Source organism: Panthera leo, chromosome E1, assembly GCF_018350215.1.
Source record: "Panthera leo isolate Ple1 chromosome E1, P.leo_Ple1_pat1.1, whole genome shotgun sequence".
Taxonomy (NCBI): domain Eukaryota; kingdom Metazoa; phylum Chordata; class Mammalia; order Carnivora; family Felidae; genus Panthera; species Panthera leo.
Window position 1 is genome coordinate 24,800,358 of NC_056692.1, and position 19,466 is coordinate 24,819,823.

Consider the following 19,466-nt stretch of genomic DNA (forward strand, 5'->3'; position numbering starts at 1 on the left):
GACACCTCTTCCAAGTAACAGAAAGGCCCTCTCTCTTAAACCATTCACAGGCTCTGTGTCTGACTGGGGTGGGTGAGCCCTCCTACACAGACCATGCCCCAAAAAAACCCATACCCCTTAACAGTCACTCACATTCCCCCCTGATACTGCCAGCCACAGGCAGTCACTAATATTTATGTCTCTATGGATTTGCAATTTTGGACATTTCCTCTAAGTGGAATTATGTAATATGTGGTCTTTCATGAACTCTCTTTAACTAAACATTTTCAAGTTTTATGTTGTAGCATATATTAGAATTTTCTTTTTATGACTAAATAATATTCTATTGAATGAATAGAATACCACATTTTATTTATCCACTCATCAGTTGATGGACACTGGATTATTTCTACCTTGTGGCTATTATGAATAATTCTGTTATGTACAGCCATGTGCAAGTTTTCACCTGAATATGTTTTTACTTCTCTTGGGTAAATACTTAAGAGTGGAATTTCTGGGTCACGTGGTAACTCCATGATTAACCTTTTGAGGAGCTGCCAGCAGCATTCGTGCTTCCCCACAGATCATGCTGATGGCCTCTACCCATGCCTGGTACTCTCCAGGGCCCTTTCATGCATTGTAGGGGGAGCAGAACCAGTCTAGCTCAGCCCCTCTTATCCCCTGGCCAGCATAACCAATAGTGTGACCCTGTTATTCCTCAAGTCCTTGGAAGTAAAGCATAACCATAAGAGACTAGGGCTAAATTTGGGAACTGGGTTTTCTGGCTGTCTCCTGGTCACTAAAGGATCAGATTTTCTGGGGATATAAAGTGATTTCCTGAATCCACTGATGTCTTAGAAAAACTCTGACATTGTTCATTTGAAATTTCAAGAGTTTCCCAGGTGTAATCTGAAATCAGTCCCCATATCCAGGGTCGGGGGGGGGGGGGGGAGGAAGCAAGGGACCTTACATATGATGCTTATTTTGGCCAGCTGCAAGATGAGTATATCTCTGCACCCACCTGACAAAATCTTAAGAGTTTATATAAAGGCCTTAACTGGGTTCAGTTACATATACAACCAAGATGGTCTCAACAACACACTCTCTCAAGGTTCTGTCCTTGGGTAGCTTCTAGTGTGAGGAAGGCAAGCAGCTGAATGCACATTCCAAGGACAGGGGAGAAGGTGAAGAACCTCCCTCTGATTGCCTGTGTCTAGCGTGAGGGTTAACCAATGGTCTTCTCAACAGACATTGCCCTGCTCTACCTCACTATGTAACTTGGGACAAACTATAGCCCCATCTACAGACCTATCTGTAAAATAAATTCAGACTGCCCCTCAATCCTGAGGTTCTCCCCATCACATTATTTTCATAACAATGTCAATACATCTTGCAACTGGATAAACCTGGATTGGCACCAGCAGCTGGGTCCTGAGACAGTTATTTCACAGAGATGCTCTCAGGGCAGTTCTGAGCCACTGGCATACAGGAACCCACCTTTCTTCAGTCAGACCACCCACGCTGGCCACGCTGAGTAAAGCAAGACAAGGATCATTCACTGACAAATATTTGTGTAGCTCCTAGAGTAGCACTGCTCTGGGAGAAGCCAACCTCATTCCTGACCTGACTGAGCTCAGGTCCTCAGGGTTGGGAGAGATTGATGAGGGAAGAGACAAGAGGACCACACCCAGTGGCATCTGCTGTCGGAGCTGGGAGCCTGGGCCCAAAGGCCCCAGGCTAGGGAGACATCACCCAATTGGAGGTGTTGGGACATTTCAGGCCTGAAGGGATGTACAAGCTTGATCAGGAAAGGTGTTCTGGGTAGGTGGAATCAGAAATACCAGGAGACTGAAACAGCTAGGAGCCAGACTGGTGCTGGGGGACTGCCAGTGGAGTGGCCATGGGCAGAGATGAGCAGGACAGTTTGGGTTAATATGAGCTCAGGAGATGAGGTTTTATGTATAGATGGAGTTTGGGGGGGGGTAATATATTTTTATTTAATTTTTTGAGAGAGAGAGAGAGAGAGAGTGCACACAAGCTGGGGAGGGGCAGAAAGAGAGAGAAATCCCAAACCAAGTCCACATTGTCAGCACGGAGCCCAACATGGGGCTCGAACTCATAAACTGTGAGATCATGACCTGAGCTGAACTCGGACATTTAACCAACTGAGCCACCCAGGAGCCCTGATGGAGTTGTGTTTAACAGAAGCACTGGGCCTCATCCTGTTCCCAGGGAAAGGATGGGGGTCCTGTCCAGGGCACACCACCTGTGTTTGCCCTCCCATAACCATAAATTGCTTCCCTAAAGTGTCTCCCCTCTGCCTTTGTCCACTCATTTCCCACCTACCATTGCATTCTGACAGAGGGGCCCCATGACCAACCTGGAGGCTCTGGGGACATTGTGGCTGCTAGAAGGCCCTGGCTGGGATGCCACCTAGCTCAGAGATGTGTAATCTGAATCACACAAAGGGTTATTTTCATGTTTCCTAGAAACACTCCATAACTTCCCTCACTGTCACCAAGTCAGTGTAGTTGGATTGCTCTACCTCCCTCCCCTGAAATAGCCCTCCCATACCTCCATTTCTGCTCAGAGGTGTCCTTATCTTTTCTTTTAACGTGGGGCAGGAGGTAGAGGCTGCATACTTGGGCCTGAGGGTGCAGGAAGGAGAGTTTTTCACAACAAGCACTGGTGCTAGAGTCTATACTGGAATTCCAAGTGAACAGGAAAGAGGCTCCAGGGCCATAACCAGGTCTCTGCCTTCAGCTCCTGGCTCCATGGTCCTGGAACACCAGCCTCTCCCTGTTAGATCATTTCAAGCTCCCTCCCTCCCTTCTTCCCCCTTACCTCTGACCTCTAACTCTGGCCAAATCCCCTGAGCACAGGCTCCAAGCCCCATCCATCCCTGGGGCTTGTGGCCTGGCCCAGGAGCTTGGCCCCACTGGCCCACCCTTTCGCCTTGCTTCCCAAATAGAATTCACAGTGGGGGAGTAGGGCTGTCATTGACCTTATAGAGCTCCAGCCAGCACCTCAAGGGTGCTGTCCATCTCGTGGTACTGAACTTCACGACTACTTCAGCGCCTATCAGGAGCTGCATCCCCCACTGTAACCTCCACTCAAAATCCAACCCAAACTCTAGGACATGTTCACACTGGTCCAATAACCCGCATGGATCATCCTCTATTTCAACAGTTCAAACCATCCCTGATTTGAACTGGAAGCACGCAGGAGATCCAAGCTTCAAGAACGCAGAACGTGACCCAGCTGAGGGCTCCACAAGGGGCTGCTGGTCCATGGGTCCTCAGAGTTACCATTTTCTGCCTCCTGGCCAGCCCTAAGAGGGTGGAGATCCAACCAAAAGACTGCACCCCACTCCTCACCCCACCCTCATCCCCATATCTGCTACAAAATGAAAATGCAGAGCACCCCATTCAAAAATTGTCAAGAATGTCAAGAGGGTGACAGCAGAAGTCCAGCCACTCTGTGACTACACAAGTCCCACACTCAGGAAGCCAACCCTGCCCTTTTCCACCCCACATAGGTCTCATTAAACTTTACATTTCAGAGTTAGCTAGGGGTTACCTACTATGGCAGCCACTTGCTTCCCACCTTCCTTGGTTGCCAGAAAAGGGAGGCAGGGAAGATTAATCTAACCATCCCATATGTACCCACACATAGCTCTTACCAGAGGCAGGAGGTCAGCTATCTATGCAGCCTTGCTAAATCTCAGCTTCTATCTGCCGTTCTGACACCTCCATCCCACCCCAGGGTATGCAGAGCCAGGGCCACACCTGAATGAAGTGTCTAAGGTGGGGTACTTGCTGACACATTCTCAATTATTTTTCTCAGTTTCACTTCTGATATCTGAGAGTAGTTCAGATGATAAATGAGGTTGCACAAAGTAGTAGCATTCAGGAAGTCTCTTGGGAGGTAAAGTTCTGGGAATCAGGGGTGGACCTAAAGAGTTGTTTTCCAACTCTCTGAATCTATTTTAGTGTCATTAAATGATGCCCTTCCCACAACTGAAAAAGAAGCACCAGGGCAGGACAGACTGATACAGTTATCGTGAAGAACTTCCAAACTGTAAAAGGTCCTGATAGGCTGGAAGCGCAGGGACAGCAGAGGGCGCCATCTCTGTGCAAACCACAGCGGGGAGGAGGCATCCACAAGCACGCACTTTTTCCTCATAGCCTCTCTACCTTGCAGATCTATAAAAGAACACCCCCACCATCACCTCACAACCCCACACACATGTTCCCTATCTTACAGGCACACCAGAGGTCAGAGAGTTAGAACTCCAGACTCAGATCCTCCAATTGGCCTCTGAGGGTCCTTTGGGGGCAGGGAGGGGGGACCTCACAAATCTTTTGCCTTGTCCTTTACCGCACCTCCAAACTATTCTCCTGAACTGATGGTAGTTCTGCTCAATGAGGAGCTGGGGGAAGGAACTGGGATGCCTGGTTTCCCTCCCAAGCCTATGGCTCTGCTTCTCCAGTGAGATGTTCCCTGCGGTGTTATTTACAATGGGAAGTCAGCTGAGGACACAGGCTATTGTGGAACTACAAAATGACAATTGCAAAGGCTGTGAGGTAATAGGACTCATGTTTACACTGAAATGTGAAGTTTAAAAAGTAAGACACAAAGCTGTTCATTATGTCAATAGTGTTTTGCGTAATGATCAAGACTGAAAGAAGATGGAAAAATTCAACATAGATTAAGGTGGCGGTGATTATTCTGTTTAAAGCTTTCTTTCTTAAAAATATGTCAAATTGTAAAATAGCTGCCTCTGGGAGATGAGGTTATTGGTGATTTTTTCCCCATGCATCTTTCCAAATATTCTACAATGAGTAGGTATTATCTGGATAATCAGAGAAAAAGAAGTACACACACACACACACACACACACACACACAGAGTCTGTTCTCTTCATGTTGCCTCAGCATGAATTGAGGAGCGAGCATTCCCCTTTCCTCCAAGGTTGCCTTTTTCTCCCTACCTGGTTCAACCTTCATCACCCTCTTTAGAGTTTTTTCTGCTCCAAAACCAGAATGTAAATGAATACACTTGGAAAATCCAAAGCAGCTCTGATCTCAGCCTCCTGCTTGTGTGAACCTGGACTCCTGTAGCTGAGACAGTGATAGGAGAGGGGACAGCCATGGGAGTTTTCCTGACCTCTCTGCAGGGCAGGAAGAGAACATATGTCATTTCCATTGCTGGATCATTCCATGCTTTGTACTGCTATTATTCCAAAATGTCCAGGGCAGAAATTTCCACCAGCCCCTCTACTAAGGAGGTCCCTATCCTGCTCCATGAGAGCCTCCAACTCTTTCCCCTTCTTCCTGCTTCCCCAGGATTCTCCCTACAGACCAGAGAAACAGGGTAGGCATGAAGACAAGGGAAGAGTAACTACAGGTTTCACAGGTGCTGGCAGGAAAGGAGATTTCTTATCTCTGCTAGAATATGGCAGAGATCCCTGTTGGGGAGTGCTGGAGAGCAGGATATTGATTAAACCTTGTCCTGCATGTGGGTTTCATCTCAACACCCAGGGACACAAACCTGGAGTCTCTGCAAACATTTCTTTGAATCATCTGCTAATCATAGAGGCCCTGAGGGTGCAGAAAGCAAGAGGAGATGGAGGCTAGGCGTCTCAATGGGAGGGAGGTGTGTGTGTTGTGGGGGAAGGGATGAAATGGCATGGAAAGAGTATGGGGAGGAGAACAGGAGACCAGGGTTCAGACCTCAGCCCTGTTTTCTCTTTGCTGGGCAACTTGGGTGAGTCACTACCCTCTCTGAGTCTCAGCTTCCTCTTTTGTAACTCAAAGAAGTTATTAAAGGTCCCTGTCCCTTTCTAGGGCCAAGCAACCCTCTCTGAAGAGGTTTCCTGACCCAGAAAATCACGGTCTTGATATATACCCCTCATCAAAGGAAGTATCAGTACAACCTTCTAACTCCAACATCTGATGCCAAATGCCCCTCCAATCCCATCTCTTGGCACCCTCACCTCTCACTTGGTGATTATCCATCCCACTCTATGTCTCTTCTCATCCTGTTCTCTCCGACTGGATTTCCCTTCTCATTTTGGGTTAACACCTACTTGTCTTCTAAAACTCAGCTTGGGTCTCATCTCCTCCAGGAGGCCTTCTCCAATTCCCCACTTACTGGCTGGGTTAAGTACCACTTCCCTGGGCTCCTATAATATCAAGGGCATATTCTATTTTTGCCCCTAATGGTTAGTAATTACAGCTGAGGCTTATTGAACTTTACTAAGCTCCTAGACCTCTACCAGGCTATCTACCCAGCATCACATACTTGGATCCTAACCATACCATGTGAGGGAGTGCTGTCTTCATCTCCATTTTCCTTAACCTACTGAGCCACCCAGGTCTCCTTTCCCCATTTTCCTGATTAGGACATTGAGCCTGAGGGCTGGGGTTGGGATGTGAACCCAGAGCAATATTGCCTAAAGCCTGTTCTAAGCTTCTGCCTTATACTCTGCCCACCTTACCGCCTGAACATAGATGTGGTAGTTTTCTCTTTAGGGGTATACATTAAGCCTTCCTCTGACCTATTAACACCAGGAATGCAGTATTCTTGTTCCCTGTGCTTCCACCCCATGCCAATCAGAGTCCCAACAAGGGCTGAATCTGAATCTCACATTCTTGAGTCCGTGCAGTTGGGGCTGCAGGCTCCTTGCTCCTCAGCCTCCCTCACCCCTCCCTAGGTCCTGGGAGTCCAGGAAGAACCTTTCCTGGGCCTAGCCCAATGTCCCACCTGATGCCACATCCACACCTGCCTAGGGTCATGTTTAATTCAGGTAAAGGGACCTTCATTTAGAGGTCATGGTGACATGCGTTAATGTGCTAGCCTGGGCCAGCCTATCTCAGACTTAGGTCACAGAATTCTCACAACAACCTATGAAGAAGATAGGATATGATTTTCATTTTACAAATGAGGGAAACTGAGACTCAGATGACCTCATAGAGCAAGTGTGTCGAGCCAGAAGTGATCCCAGGGTTGTCTGCCCTCAAAGCCCTTTAGTTTTCCCACTGCTTCTGTCCTGCTCCAGGGCCATGTGAGTGAACATCCCCAGAAGATGACAACCGTGATTCATGTCTGCACCTGCCACAGGTCAATGGCTACACCCAGGAACCATGAGGCAGGTTGTGAAAGTCTGGGCTGGGCAGGCGCTGGCTCACAACTGGTTCCCAATAACTGTTTATTGACAGAGGTCACCAGGGTAGAGATTATCATCCCCACTTTATAGATGAGGAAGTTGCAATCACAGAGGAGTAGGAAAGTTGCCCAAGGCCATCCCTCAGTTAGAGGAAGAACAGAGACCTGAATGCAGGACACTTGGGGACCCTGGGCGGAATAAGAGGAAAGAGCCTGTGCCAGGGCTGGGGCTGGTGGGCCTGGGCTGGCAGCTTTATGGGTCCTGTAAGTCACTGAGATGCGTCAGGGCCCATCCCAGCTCTAATGATACCTGCTTGAATGAGGGCTTTGTCCTCTCCAGGGGAACAGGGCCCTGAGCCTAGACAGTGACAGGTGACTAGTTTATAGCAGGCCAGGACAGGGGTCTAGGCTGGGAGATAAGGCTGGGAATGTTAAGACTAAAAGTGGGGGGCCTCCTGACCTGTGTAACCTTGAAGAGATGACATATAGAGAAGGAGCCACCCTCTGACCTCCCACATTGCAAATGTACAGCCTTTGTGGTGTCCGTGATTAAGGAACATTCATGAGGATGTGCCCAGACTTAACCTCCCCCCATTCATGCCCCATGCCTCAAACGGTACACCATACCAGGGCCTGGTTCTCCCCCCTATCTTGTTAGCCCCAGTATCTTAGGGGGCGCACTCAAAAGTGTGGAGTAGGATTACCTGGGTGTAGCTCTCCCACCCACATTCTTCTCCCCTGGGAGGCCCCAATGGAATGGACTTTGAAGGGGATCAGTAGCCCCTTAACCCCACCAAAGGTTTCCAAAATCTCTCCTGCAGTCAAGGGGCTGGCCTGGGGTCACAGGGAATCCCTGAAGTAGATTTCATTCCCAGAAATAGAGTTCCTTCTCACTCCATTCCTCAGTCCTGAAAGATATATTTTTATAGCCCCATGGACGTAAATCCACTCCACAGAAAAGGCCCTAGGGTGTGGAATCCCTCCCCTGACTCCCATGGTCCTGGTTGCTGATTAAATTCTAAAGCAGTGTGGACAATAGAGCCCTAAGCCTGGTGTGGACGCCCCCTCTCCTCTCTGTAGGATCAAAGTTGCTCCTTGAGGCTGTGTGATCCTGGGCCAGGACGGGGGGAGTGCTGATTAGAGCCAGGACTCTAAGGAGGAAGCCCCTTTGCCTGGATAGTTCTAGGGGAGACAATCCCTCTTCAGAGGTCCCTAGCTTAGGTTCAAAGGCTGGTGGGGGCTGAGAGGTTGGCAGCGGATGGGGAAGCGACTAGACCAGAAAACAGGGGCTTCCTGTTGATGAAGGGGGCCCAGGCCCACTGCTTGATTCCCTGTCCCTCTTCCTTACCCAAGTCTGAGCCTTTCAAACTCCCACGGAAGCCTTCACCAGATGTGGGACTCACAGTACCTAGAGCCATGAAGGAGTCCAGAGGCATTGCAGCAGGGGGGCCAAAGCCAGGAGAGGGAGTACCCCTCCTGAGACAAGAGGCAGCTTCCTCTCTATGGCGGCCCTCAGCCCAGTTCCTTCAAGAAAACTTTCCTTTCCCTGGCCCTCTCTGAAGATCCTGACAGACAAGTGAACTAAGGGTCCATTCAGACCCCTGTCTTTTCTCTTCCCATCTCATCTTAGGGGTTGGGGGGGCCTCAAGAGGAACCAGCCCCGTCCCTCTGACCCCATAAGTTTCTCTCTCACTGAGCCCTTGGACTCTACTTCTTAGTTCTGCCGCCTCACCGCACCCTTGCTCTGGCCATCACAAAAACACACAGCAATTTAGGGGCGTCTTCACTGTTGGAAGAAGGGTCTTTGGTCTGCTTAGAAAATAAGTTTGGAGCAGCCTAGGAGGAAACAGAAAAGAGATGATACCCAGAGTATCAGCGACCACTGAGTGAGAAAAGCAAGCCTTCTTTCTGAGGACACCTGTTTCAACGAACACCCGTACACATTCCTCAACTCCAGCATCCTTCGGAGGCTATGTACACCCGCCTCAACTCAAGCCCATTCCAAGGCCCCGGCGGACTGCTTCCGAGGCGAGAGGGCTGCGCAGGGGTCCAGGCCAAAATGATCAAAGGCAGGAATATGGACACCCACCGTTGTGTCGAGCAAGTACCTCGCGAAGTCGCCACCCTGTTCCCAAACCGGAGACCCCGTGTGGGATGGGGGCAGGGGGCTATGGCGGGGAGGGCACGACCTCTGGGCAGAGAGGAGAGGAGCTGGCGGAGGAAGGGAAGAGGATTGTTCCGGGCACAAGGCACAAGGTGGCTCGGCAGGGGGTGGGAAGGCCAGGAGGGGAGCGGAGGATTTCAGCGCTGGGACAGGACGCGGGGAGGAGAGGCTCCGCCAGGGGGAGGAGCTACTCTCCGCGTCCCGCTGTCGGGGCTCCCTCCCGTAGCGGCTCCGCTATAAAACCCGGTCCCGCATGATCGCGGCACCCCCGGAGGCCTCCTCGGCGCGCGCCCACCGGCTCTGCGGCGTGTTTGCTCCTGTGAGGGATGCGGCTGCTGCCTGCGCTCCTGGCCCTCGCTGCTGCCCGGCCCTTGGCCTGCGCAGGTGAACGCGCGGGCTCCCGCCCGGCCCCTCTGCGCCCCCAGCCATAGTGCGCGCGAGACACCGGGCGCGCGTCGGGCTCTGGCTGCCTGGGTACCGCCGCGGCGACGGGGGCGAGCGGATGGGACGGGCGCGAGCCAGTGGGCGCACACGAACGGGCACGTGCGGCTGTGGAGCTGGTGTGTGCACGAGTGTGGAGGGCTGCGGGGGGCGCGCGGGGCCCTGCGGGACCTCGGCCCTGCGAGCGTGACAGTGATGAGGATGCTTCTCCCACCCGCCTCGACGCACGCAGCGGTTCTTTCCCTTTCTGGAGTTGCGTGCGCCTTTGCTCCTCAGACGGTCGCAGTCCGTCCCGCCGGGGCTCGGTGCTGAGTGGCTGTCCCCCTCCCAGAGCACGGGTGCAGATTGTGTGCGGTGGGTCCCTGGTATCCCCCCTTCCCCCCCCCCCCGCCCCCGGGTTCCTTGTCGCCTGAGGCTGCCTGTCCCCTTCACTTCCCCAGCCCCCAGCACTGTACTGGGAGCCTGCAGGCTAGGGACACTGGGAGACCCGAGGCCCTGGCCGAGCCGGTCTTTCCGGCCAGGGTGATTTTCATGTAAAGATTAATGTGTGTCCGAGCTCTTAATTATTCGTCTAGATGGGAGGTGGCGGGAGTGGTGTGTTAATATTTGATAAAGAGCCGAAAGCACCTCCAGCCGCACAGGGCGCAGAGATCCGGGGAGGCATCTTTTCTGCGACCCCACGGGGACGGTCTCCTTTTCAGGAAGCCCCCATCTGCTAGTCTCCAGCTTAGCTACCCCTCCGATGGTCCCCCTAGGGGTTCACCCGGCTAGACTTACTCTCCAAAGCTAGATGCTCCTCTCTTTGGAGTTCTGGAATTGAGTGGTGAGGGTGTCCTCAGGAGCAGAGGAGAGTGTGTGCCCTTTGCAAGAAAGATTTAGCTGGCCGGTTGTGTGTGTGTGTGTGTGTGTGGTGTTCCGGGGGGAGGGGGGGATGAGGGGAATCTTGCAGAAACTGTTGGCTTCTTTCTAGGAGAGGAGAAAAGAGAAAAGACAGGGTGTGAAAAAATTTCTAGGTAAAGTTGAGAGTTTGAAACCCGCTTCAGTGGGCTTAGTAGAAAAAGAAAAAAGAAACAGTTGCAATTAATTCGGTTGTTTTGTACCTGTGTGGTGGTGGGTAAATCACTTAATCTCAAATTTCTCATTTACAATATAGGGATAGTCATTCTGACCTTAGGTGTTTTAAGGATTCAAATAAGATAATGGGTGTAAGTACTTAGTGCAGTGCCTGCATGGCGCGTGGCAGACTCCCCCAGATGTGATGACAGTGATGGCTCTACCACTGCCTGGGACCAGCCAGCCAGGAATCTTTCTCAGCTGCCCCTTCATGCAAGCTGTGCTCTCCTTAAGTGCTGAGGCTTTTTCACTGGGAACTATCTTGGGACCTGTCTTCCTCCACCCATTTCATCCCCTTGGACATTTGAGGCTGAAGAGTGATGAGGCTGCACATCACACTCCCGAGTATCTGCTGCTGTGGAAGGTGAAGGAGGGGAGAGGAACATAGACTTCTTCTGAGCCCCAGAACCCTGGCCAGGAGTTGCTGAGACTTTGCCAGGACATACTTGGGTTTTTTGCTGAGCTGGTTTCCAGGATTCCTCCTTCCCCACAGAGTGGGAGGGTAGCTTGAGCAAGGTCCATCAGAGAAGTTCGGTCACCTCTAAAGAACAGAAGGGTGGTGGGCAAGTGATTGGTGATGTGGTTATGTCTATTACTGCATCCCTGGTCAGAGCAGGTCACCTAGGTAGAACTTGGAGTTTGGAGCCAAGATCTGTCTGTGGGGAGCCTCTCTTGCCCTATGGAGATGGACTGAGGCAGCAGGCTCGTAATTATTTGCAAGGGCAGCCCTCTCATGAATGAATATAGGAACCTGAGCTGGTTTGCGACCCTGCCGCCTCTTGCTTGAAAGTCCCTCCCCTCAGCCCAGGGACGTAGACCTGACCCCTGGCCTCATCAACATTATGTTTTCCTGGATCTTGACTCCAGAAGAGAGTAGTTACAAGAGCATTCAGCCAAGCAGGGCAAAAGTCTCCATGATTAAGACAGTGGATCAGAGGTCACCATTCCAAAACCAGGAGCTGTAGCCAGAGTCAGGGGAACAGCAAATTCCTAAGAAAGGCTCAGTGTGAATCAGATGGGCCCTGGGGAGGCTGAGAGGGGGTTCCGCCCTTCAGGACTCTGATGTAAGCAAGGCTTCCCCTGGAATGGCTTCCCCTTGGGCCTCCCAGTCAACCTTGGAAGCCCCTTCTGCCTTCAGGACCTTTGAGAGGGGAAGACATAGGAGAATTTTTTTTAAATTTTTTAATGTTTATTTATTTTTGAGAGAGAGAGAGAGAGAGAAAGAGAGAGTGCAAGTGGGGGAAGGGTAGTGAGAGAGGGAGACACAGAATCCTATACAGGCTCCAGCCTCTGAGCTGTCAGCACAGATCCCGATGCAGGGCTCAAACTCATGAGCAATGAAATCATGACCTGAGCCAAAGTTGGATGCTTAAGCAACTGAGCCACCCAGGTGCCCCAAGACATAGGATAATTATAACAAGGAGCCTTCCATGGGTGTGAATGACCTTCCATGTCATTCAGTGTCTGCTCGGACACTGACCAAAGTCCTGGGTGTTTGGTAGCAGTTCGTTCTGAGGGAGAATGAAGGGCTCAGAAAAGTTCACGTAATCCTCCTGCAGAGATTGAGCAAGAGGCAGAGCCAGGACTGAGGCCAGGTGAACAGGCTCCAACTTCAGAGCTCTATCTACCTGCAGAGATGGGCCTGGGTGGGAAGTGGCCACAGCTCCTTGCAGAGTTGACCCGCATGGAGGTTCCTCAGATGCAGCAATTTCTGGGAACAGCAGAGCCCAGTCCAGGGCAGGGACAGATTGTTGTGGGGAAGACACTGCAGGGACTGTCAGACTCTGAATGAGGCTGAGCCAGCTTTGACCCAGAGTTGGGAAACTCAAAAACCCTAGGTGACTCTGAAGGGCCTGGAGTGAGAAAGTGCCCTGTTTTCTGTGGATGCTCACTCTCCTGACCTGGAGCCCCTCCTTCCTTCCCCTACCAAGAACTTGACCTCCTACTGGCTCCCTCCTCACCACATCCCCATTCCAGGGACTCCAGAGGAGGTGGGGTGGAGGGAGGCAGCCTGGCAGGAAGGGGGAGATGTGCTCAGAGACCTTAGCTCAGCTGAGTGGGAAGCTATGCTTTTCTTAGGAATTTTCTCATCCCTGAGTTCTTTCCAGCTCACTTCATTTGTCTCCTCTCTGCCCAGCCTTTGGCCATCTGTGCACTGATCTGAGGCCAGAGGGAGGGAGGCCAGAGAAGGGAAGGACCCATTAGGGAGTTTACTATGTTCTAGGTTGCCTGGAATACTCTACTATCTCTCATTTAATCCTCCCACAGCCCAGTGAGGTGGATGGTATCAGCTCCACTTGACAGATGATAAAACTGAGGCTCAGAGAGATTAGGTGACTTGCCGCTAAACCTGCCGTGCCCATGTGGCCCAGCCAGGATTCCAGCTCTGGATCAAATGTTTTGTCTATCCTGCTGCTTCAGCCTTTTTTTTTTTGTAATCAATAGACTATACTTATAGAGCAGTTTTAGGTTTACAGAAAAACTGAGCAGAAAGCACAAAGGGTGTCCCCTCTGCCCTTGCAGTTTCCCCTGATGGTAACATCTTGCATTTAGTGTGGTAGGTTTGTAGCGCTGCCTCTTTTCAGAGATGCTGGTTCTACTGCCCTGAACCAGAGCTGGGATTAGAACCTGAATCTGGACCCATGAACCAGGATTGTGAGATAATGGGACAGGGGAAAAGGCCTGACTGCCTTTCGAGATGGGTTGTGAGAGTTTAGCCCAGAATGGGTCTTAATAACACAAGAGGGTGTGTGTTCCAGGGAGGGGCTAGTCTAATCTCCTCCATCATCCGGATCAACTCTGGGAAGAGGGCCAGGCTGAACCTGGCTCTATTGTCCCAGGAAGGGAGACTGGGCTAATACTTCTCCTGTGCTGTTGCCAGAACCGCCCTTCCAGGTTTAGGGTGGGAGATGCAAGGGAGGAGGGGGCTGAAAGCAATTGGAAGAGAGTGTGGAGACCAAGCCCGGGGTAGAGCTGGTAGCCTCAGAAGGCCCCCCTAAGGTCCCTCAAGGGTGACTTTTTTGCCTGAGGAGTAGTGCCCTGGGCATGATGTGCTGTGGGTCAGGACACCTGGGGCCTGGCTGATTCTACTGCCTCCGCCCCATCCCTATATTTTCTTTAGCCTCCTTCCTTTGGGCCCTCTGTCCCAGACTCCAGGAATGCTCCATCCCAACCCAAGGGGGTCTCTGACTCTATGGATATTCCTAGCCTCTGACCCACCATGTATGTGCACACGTGCGTGCGCACACACAAACACACACAGAGACAGTGTTGCTTGTGCATACACAGCTCAAGTGCATTCCTAGAGACATGTGTGCACAAATACACTGACACAGACTTCATATCCTTCCTCTGCCTATTCCAGATTCACACTGGTGCTACGACATTCAAGCCAAGGCCTCCAACTATGCTTGCCTGGGTAAGTATAGCACGTCTTACTGACAGGCCTTTCTGTGTGGTGGGGACTGCCCAAGTCAAAATGAAGACCCAGGGAGGGTGGGAAGGATAAGGGTAATGATGGCTCCTTAGTCAGATATCAGTTCTTCATACACACACACACACATACACATACACACACAGTCCTGGTCCTGAGGAGACAGGGAATGTAGAGTGACCTGAATCGTCCCTGGCATCTCCTGTCACTATCACCAAGAGGATGTCTTCTATCAAATAAATCAGCAGTAGCATCAGATGTAAAGATACATTTTGCTCTTTTTTTTTTTTTTTTTTTAAGTAGGCTCCACGTCCAGTGTAGGGCATGAACTCATAACCCTGAGATCTAGAGTCACATGTTCCACCGACTGAGCCAGCCAGGTGCCCCACATTTTGCTCATATAACAAAAGGAAGAGTTGGGTCTGTTCCAGTGACACCTCTTTGGGTGGACCTGGGAAGTTGTCCTTTGCATTTTCCCCCCAAATTTGATCCATGCCCCCACAGTCTGCTTTCCTCTGGTCTGTACTGTGTTTCAGTGACTGGTGCTGCCCCATTCCCAAGCCTCTATCAACTGGCTACAGGGAATCAGCCTCCTCCAGGTCTGCTTCCCTGCCTCTTAGTCCTCAGATAATGCTTAACATTAGTCAGGCTTTCCTAAGCCCCCTTCCAGGGCACTCCTCTCCACAGCTTCCAAGCACCTTCCCATCCCCCTCCTTGAACTTGAGGAGGTGCTATGTGCCCCTGACTCTCAGCCCACCCTCCCTCCTTGCTCAGGGCCTAGCCAATGGGGTGGAGACTGCAAGAAGAACCGCCAGTCCCCCATCAACATTGTCACTACCGAGGCACAGGTAGACCCAAACCTGGGACTCTTCTCCTTCTCTGGCTATGACAAGAAGCAAAAGTGGAAAGTCCAAAACAATGGGCATTCAGGTGGGTCTCAGGCAGATGGGATAGGGGACCTGGGCAGGCATGGGCACCTGGTCCGGGGACCCTTGAGTTCCAGAAGACTTGGATGGGTGGGCTCCTCCAGGGACGACTAGGTGCAGGTCCACCTTTGCTGAGGAAGGACTGCAAAGCCTAGCAGTGGGAGGGTAGGGGGAAACAGGAAGGGCCTTAGAAAGGAGGGAACACTTCATAGTATTTTCAGTACTTTAATCAGACCGGTCTGCTATGGGAGAAGGGCAGCATTCTAGGAAGAAGGAACAACATGTGCAGAGGCACAGAGGTATGGAGCAGCTTGGGGTGCTCAGGGAACTACGTGTGGCTCCGTGTGCCTGGTGGACAGAGAGCAAAGGTAGGAGGGATCAAAGTCCATCCAGGGTTGGCCAAACTGAACCCAGGGGCAGGTGACCCAGGGCTGAGGACTCTGGACATTGCCTTGAGGACACCAGGGCACCAGGGAGAGGGCTGAATTGCATGTTTGGGATGTGCAGAGGGAGAGGCAGGCAAAGAGGCCAATAAGAGGCCAGAAAAAAATCTGGGCCATATCACCTGTCCCATTCCATCCTATTTCCACAGGCCCAGGCATGTAGCCTACGAAGGGTCAGAGGTAGGAGAGAAGGTTCTGCCTAGGTGGAATTGGGAAGGGCTAGAGGAGGTGGGTGCAAGGACTCTGTCCCCTCTTGTGCCCTCCAGTGATGATATTGCTGGAAGATGAGGCCTCGGTCACTGGAGGAGGATTGGCTGCCCGCTACCGGGCCAAACAGATGCATCTGCACTGGTCAAAGGAGTTGGATAAGGGCTCAGAACACACCCTCAACAAGGTTCGCTATGCCATGGAGGTGAGTGCCCTTTCCTGGGTTGACACCTTTGTTGGGCTCTGGGTGGACCTGCCTGTGGCAAGAAAAGTGGTCCAGCCGCCTCACAGGCCCTCTCTCCATTCCTCTCACTCCCCACCAGATGCACATAGTACATGAGAAAGAGAAGGGGACATCGAGGAGCGAGAAAGAGGCCCAGGATCCCAAAGATGAGATTGCAGTGCTGGCCTTCTTGGTGGAGGTGGGGCCCTCATCCCCCAGGGTCTGAGAGGCTCCTTCTTGGATCCAGAGATCTGCAAGGCAGGAGGGGACTGGGGGGATCCAGACTTCCCCTCTGTTTCTCAGTGACTTCTCTGCCCCCAGGTGGGGAGCCCAGAGCCTCTCAGGGCCTCAGTCCCAGAAGCTGCCTGCCCTCCCCACCACAGTCCAGAAGAATGGGCTGGTGGTCACCCCTGGCTCTCCACATGTCCCTGTCAAGCCCCCTTCTGTTCTGTTCCAGGCCGGATCTGAGGAAAATGATGGCTTCCAGCCTTTGGTGGAGGCGCTGTCTTATATCCCCAGACCCAGTGAGTGGCTGGGGGTGAAGGGAAGAGAGGAGACTTCTTCTTACAAAGGAAGAGCTAGGGTGATGCAGTGGCCTGGGTTCTCAGGGATCCCCTGCTTCTCCCACCAACTGACAGTATCCTCTGTTTCTGCCTCTGCCCCAGAGATGAACACCACAATGAATGACAGCATCAGCCTGTTAGACCTGCTCCCCAAGAAGGAGACACTGAGGCACTACTTCCGCTACCTGGGCTCACTTACCACTCCAGGCTGCGAGGAGAAGGTTGTCTGGACTGTGTTCCAGGAGCGCATTCAGCTCCACAAGGACCAGGTACCTAGGACCCAGCCAAGGGTGTGGCCCCCCACTGCCCAGTTCCCCACACCATTCCTCTGGATCCCCACAGAGGCACCCTGGACTGGGGTGGAGATGGGTCACCAGGGAATCCATAGACATTCCTTGGGGCAGACAAGACAGGTCTGGCCTATCCCATCCCTGGTTTGAGGGCTGGAGGGGAGGCTATGGCAGAGGAGGTCAGAAAAGGCTCCCATGCTGCCCGCTGTAAGTAGGTGGGAGTTGTCCAGCTGAGGGCAGGGAACCAATGTCCTGAGGAAAGGGATCAGCATGGGGGAGGGTCCAAGGCTGGCCAGGAGCAGCTGAGAGAGGGTCAGGATAGCCACAGTAGGAACAAGTCCATTCATTCAACAGATGGTGCTCGAATCCTTATAACACACTAGGCTCTAGGGATAGAGCAGTGAACCAAAGGGCCCAAATCCCTGCTCTAGTGATACTTGCATTGCAGAACAGTGGTTCTCAAAGAGTGGTCCCTGGACCAGTGGCATCAACATCATCTGGGAACTTGCTCAACATTCACATTCTTGGGCCTCACCCCAGTCCTACAGAATCAGAAACTGTGTGGGCGGGGCCTGGCAAAGTGGGGCCCAGCAAGCATCCCCCCTTCCTCGCCCCCAGCTGTGATACTACTGCACACTGAAATCTGAGACCCACTGTTCTATAGTAGCAGTGATAATACAGCAGTGATCAGTGACTGTGGGGCTGCAAAACGGTGAGCTGTATGTCCTTAGCTTCCCAGCTAAGTGAAGCTAATAGGAACTAAGCCGCCACCAGTGCCAAGTAGTCTATATCCCCTTTTTCTTTTCATCTGCACAAAACCCTGAGAGTTAGAGATTCTGAGCCTCCTTATTAGTGAGGGCTCAGAGAAGCAAGGTTACTGGCCTGGGGTCACACAGCAGGAAATGTAGCTATGCTTGCTCCCTGCTTCCTGTTGAGCCCTGCCCCTTCCACAGATCGCTGCGTTCTCCACGAAGCTCTACTACGACTCGGAGCAGAAACTGAAAATGACAGATAATGTCAGGCCACTGCAGCTCCAGGGACAGCGCCTGGTGTTCAAGTCTCAGGCCCCAGGACAGCTGCTGCCCTTACCCTTGCCAACCCTGCTGGTCCCCATGCTCACCTGTCTGTTGGCTGGCTTCCTTGCATGATAGCTCACTTCTGGACACTTGACCTCTGCTCTCATCCCATAGAGGCCTGGGGCTTCCATTCCTCAGGCTTCCTAGCTTGGATTTTGATGATGATTAAACAGATATATTTTTGGAGAAGCCTTTCTCAGGTCTATTTTTAGTTTCCATGACTGTCTCTGTTCTGTTCCCTTCAACCCACCGCCATTCCAGGGTAGGAGCCTTAAGGCCTGGATATTTCTTCTACGCAAGGACCATGGGGCATCCCCTCCTACCTTTTGCCCCCCTCCCACCTTTTTTGAACTCTCTGTCTGCATCCCATTTGGAGAGATGCAAAGATAGCTCTGAGTTCCAATACAGCGAAAGCCAGAAAAATTCTGGGAACCTGGGTGGCTCAGTTGGTTACACTTTTGACTCTTGATTTCGGCTCAGGTCATGATCTCACAGTTTGTGAGATCAAGCCCTGTGTCAGGCTCTATGCTGACAGTATGGAGGCTGCTTGGGATTCTCTCTGTCCCTCTTTCTGCCTCTCCCCCTCCTCCATTTCCTGCTCTCTCTTAAAATAAATTTTTAAAAAGAAAAGAAAAGAAAGAAAAGAAAACCAGAGAAGTTCCAATCCAGCCTCTTCATTGTATAATGGGGGAAGCTGAGGCTCAGAAAGGAGAGGAGAATACGTGGAGGCCACAGAGGGGGCTCTGGCAGAAGTGGCTCAGGATCCAGCCTAGCACTTTCTCCTCTGTACTAGGGGTGGAGAGTGCAGGTTGTGTGTGGTACAGCCTAGGCAAGGTAGGTGGGAGGGGGTTCATTTATTTGTCCAAATATTTCTTGAGCATCTATGTTTTAGGCACTGGGGATGTGGCAGGGAAGACAGACAATAAATGCCTGCCTGCCCTCCTGGAGTCCACAGTCTAGTTAGAGTCACTATAAATAAAATATACACACTGTACATGTATCAGAAGGCAGCAAGAGCTATGGAGAAAGATACACCAGGAAGGGAAGGTCGTTAGGGAAGGTCTCCGCAGACAGAGGCAGACTTTCCATCAGGAAGCCAGCAGGTATTCATGTGTGGAGGGGAGGGTGCCTGTCAGAGGAACAGGATGGAGACCAGCCAGCAGGAGTGGAGTGAGGGAGGGAGAAACTGTGTTAAGAGAGCTGGAGGGAGAGGGGGGAGGGGGAGGAAGGGGGGAGGAGAAAGGGGGAAAAGGGAGAGGTCAGTTGTGTGGGGGGCAGGAGGGGCTTGCACTAAGACATTATAAGGATGTTGGTTTTGAATGTGAAAGAGCTGGGAGCCCCTAGAGACAGCTAGCTAGAGCCTGATGTGCTTCATTGGGAAACAGCTAAGGGGTGATGAGTGAGGGGAGGCTGCTGCAGGGATCCAGGAGCTGATGGA

The 19,466-nt window shown here is 51.9% G+C and overlaps 1 protein-coding gene across 1 annotated transcript; it reads left to right on the forward strand.

Moving 5' to 3' along the window:
- Positions 1–9,566: 9,566 nt before the first annotated feature.
- On the forward strand, positions 9,567–18,520 carry CA4 (carbonic anhydrase 4). Its single transcript, XM_042915445.1, has 8 exons — positions 9,567–9,697; positions 14,232–14,285; positions 15,075–15,230; positions 15,936–16,081; positions 16,200–16,298; positions 16,557–16,623; positions 16,765–16,931; positions 17,906–18,520. The coding sequence occupies exons 1-8, from the start codon at positions 9,640–9,642 to the stop codon at positions 18,098–18,100; spliced, it is 942 nt and encodes a 313-aa protein (XP_042771379.1). The 5' UTR covers positions 9,567–9,639; the 3' UTR covers positions 18,101–18,520.
- Positions 18,521–19,466: the final 946 nt, after the last annotated feature.

Excerpts from the sequence above, each read along its gene's own strand:
- CA4 (XM_042915445.1), top strand. The coding sequence starts at position 9,640 with ATGCGGCTGCTGCCTGCGCTCCTGGCCCTCGCTGCTGCCCGGCCCTTG. Across the intron at positions 14,286-15,074 it reads CTCCAACTATGCTTGCCTGG|GGCCTAGCCAATGGGGTGGA; the intron begins GTAAGTATAGCA and ends CTCCTTGCTCAG. Across the intron at positions 16,082-16,199 it reads AGGTTCGCTATGCCATGGAG|ATGCACATAGTACATGAGAA; the intron begins GTGAGTGCCCTT and ends ACTCCCCACCAG.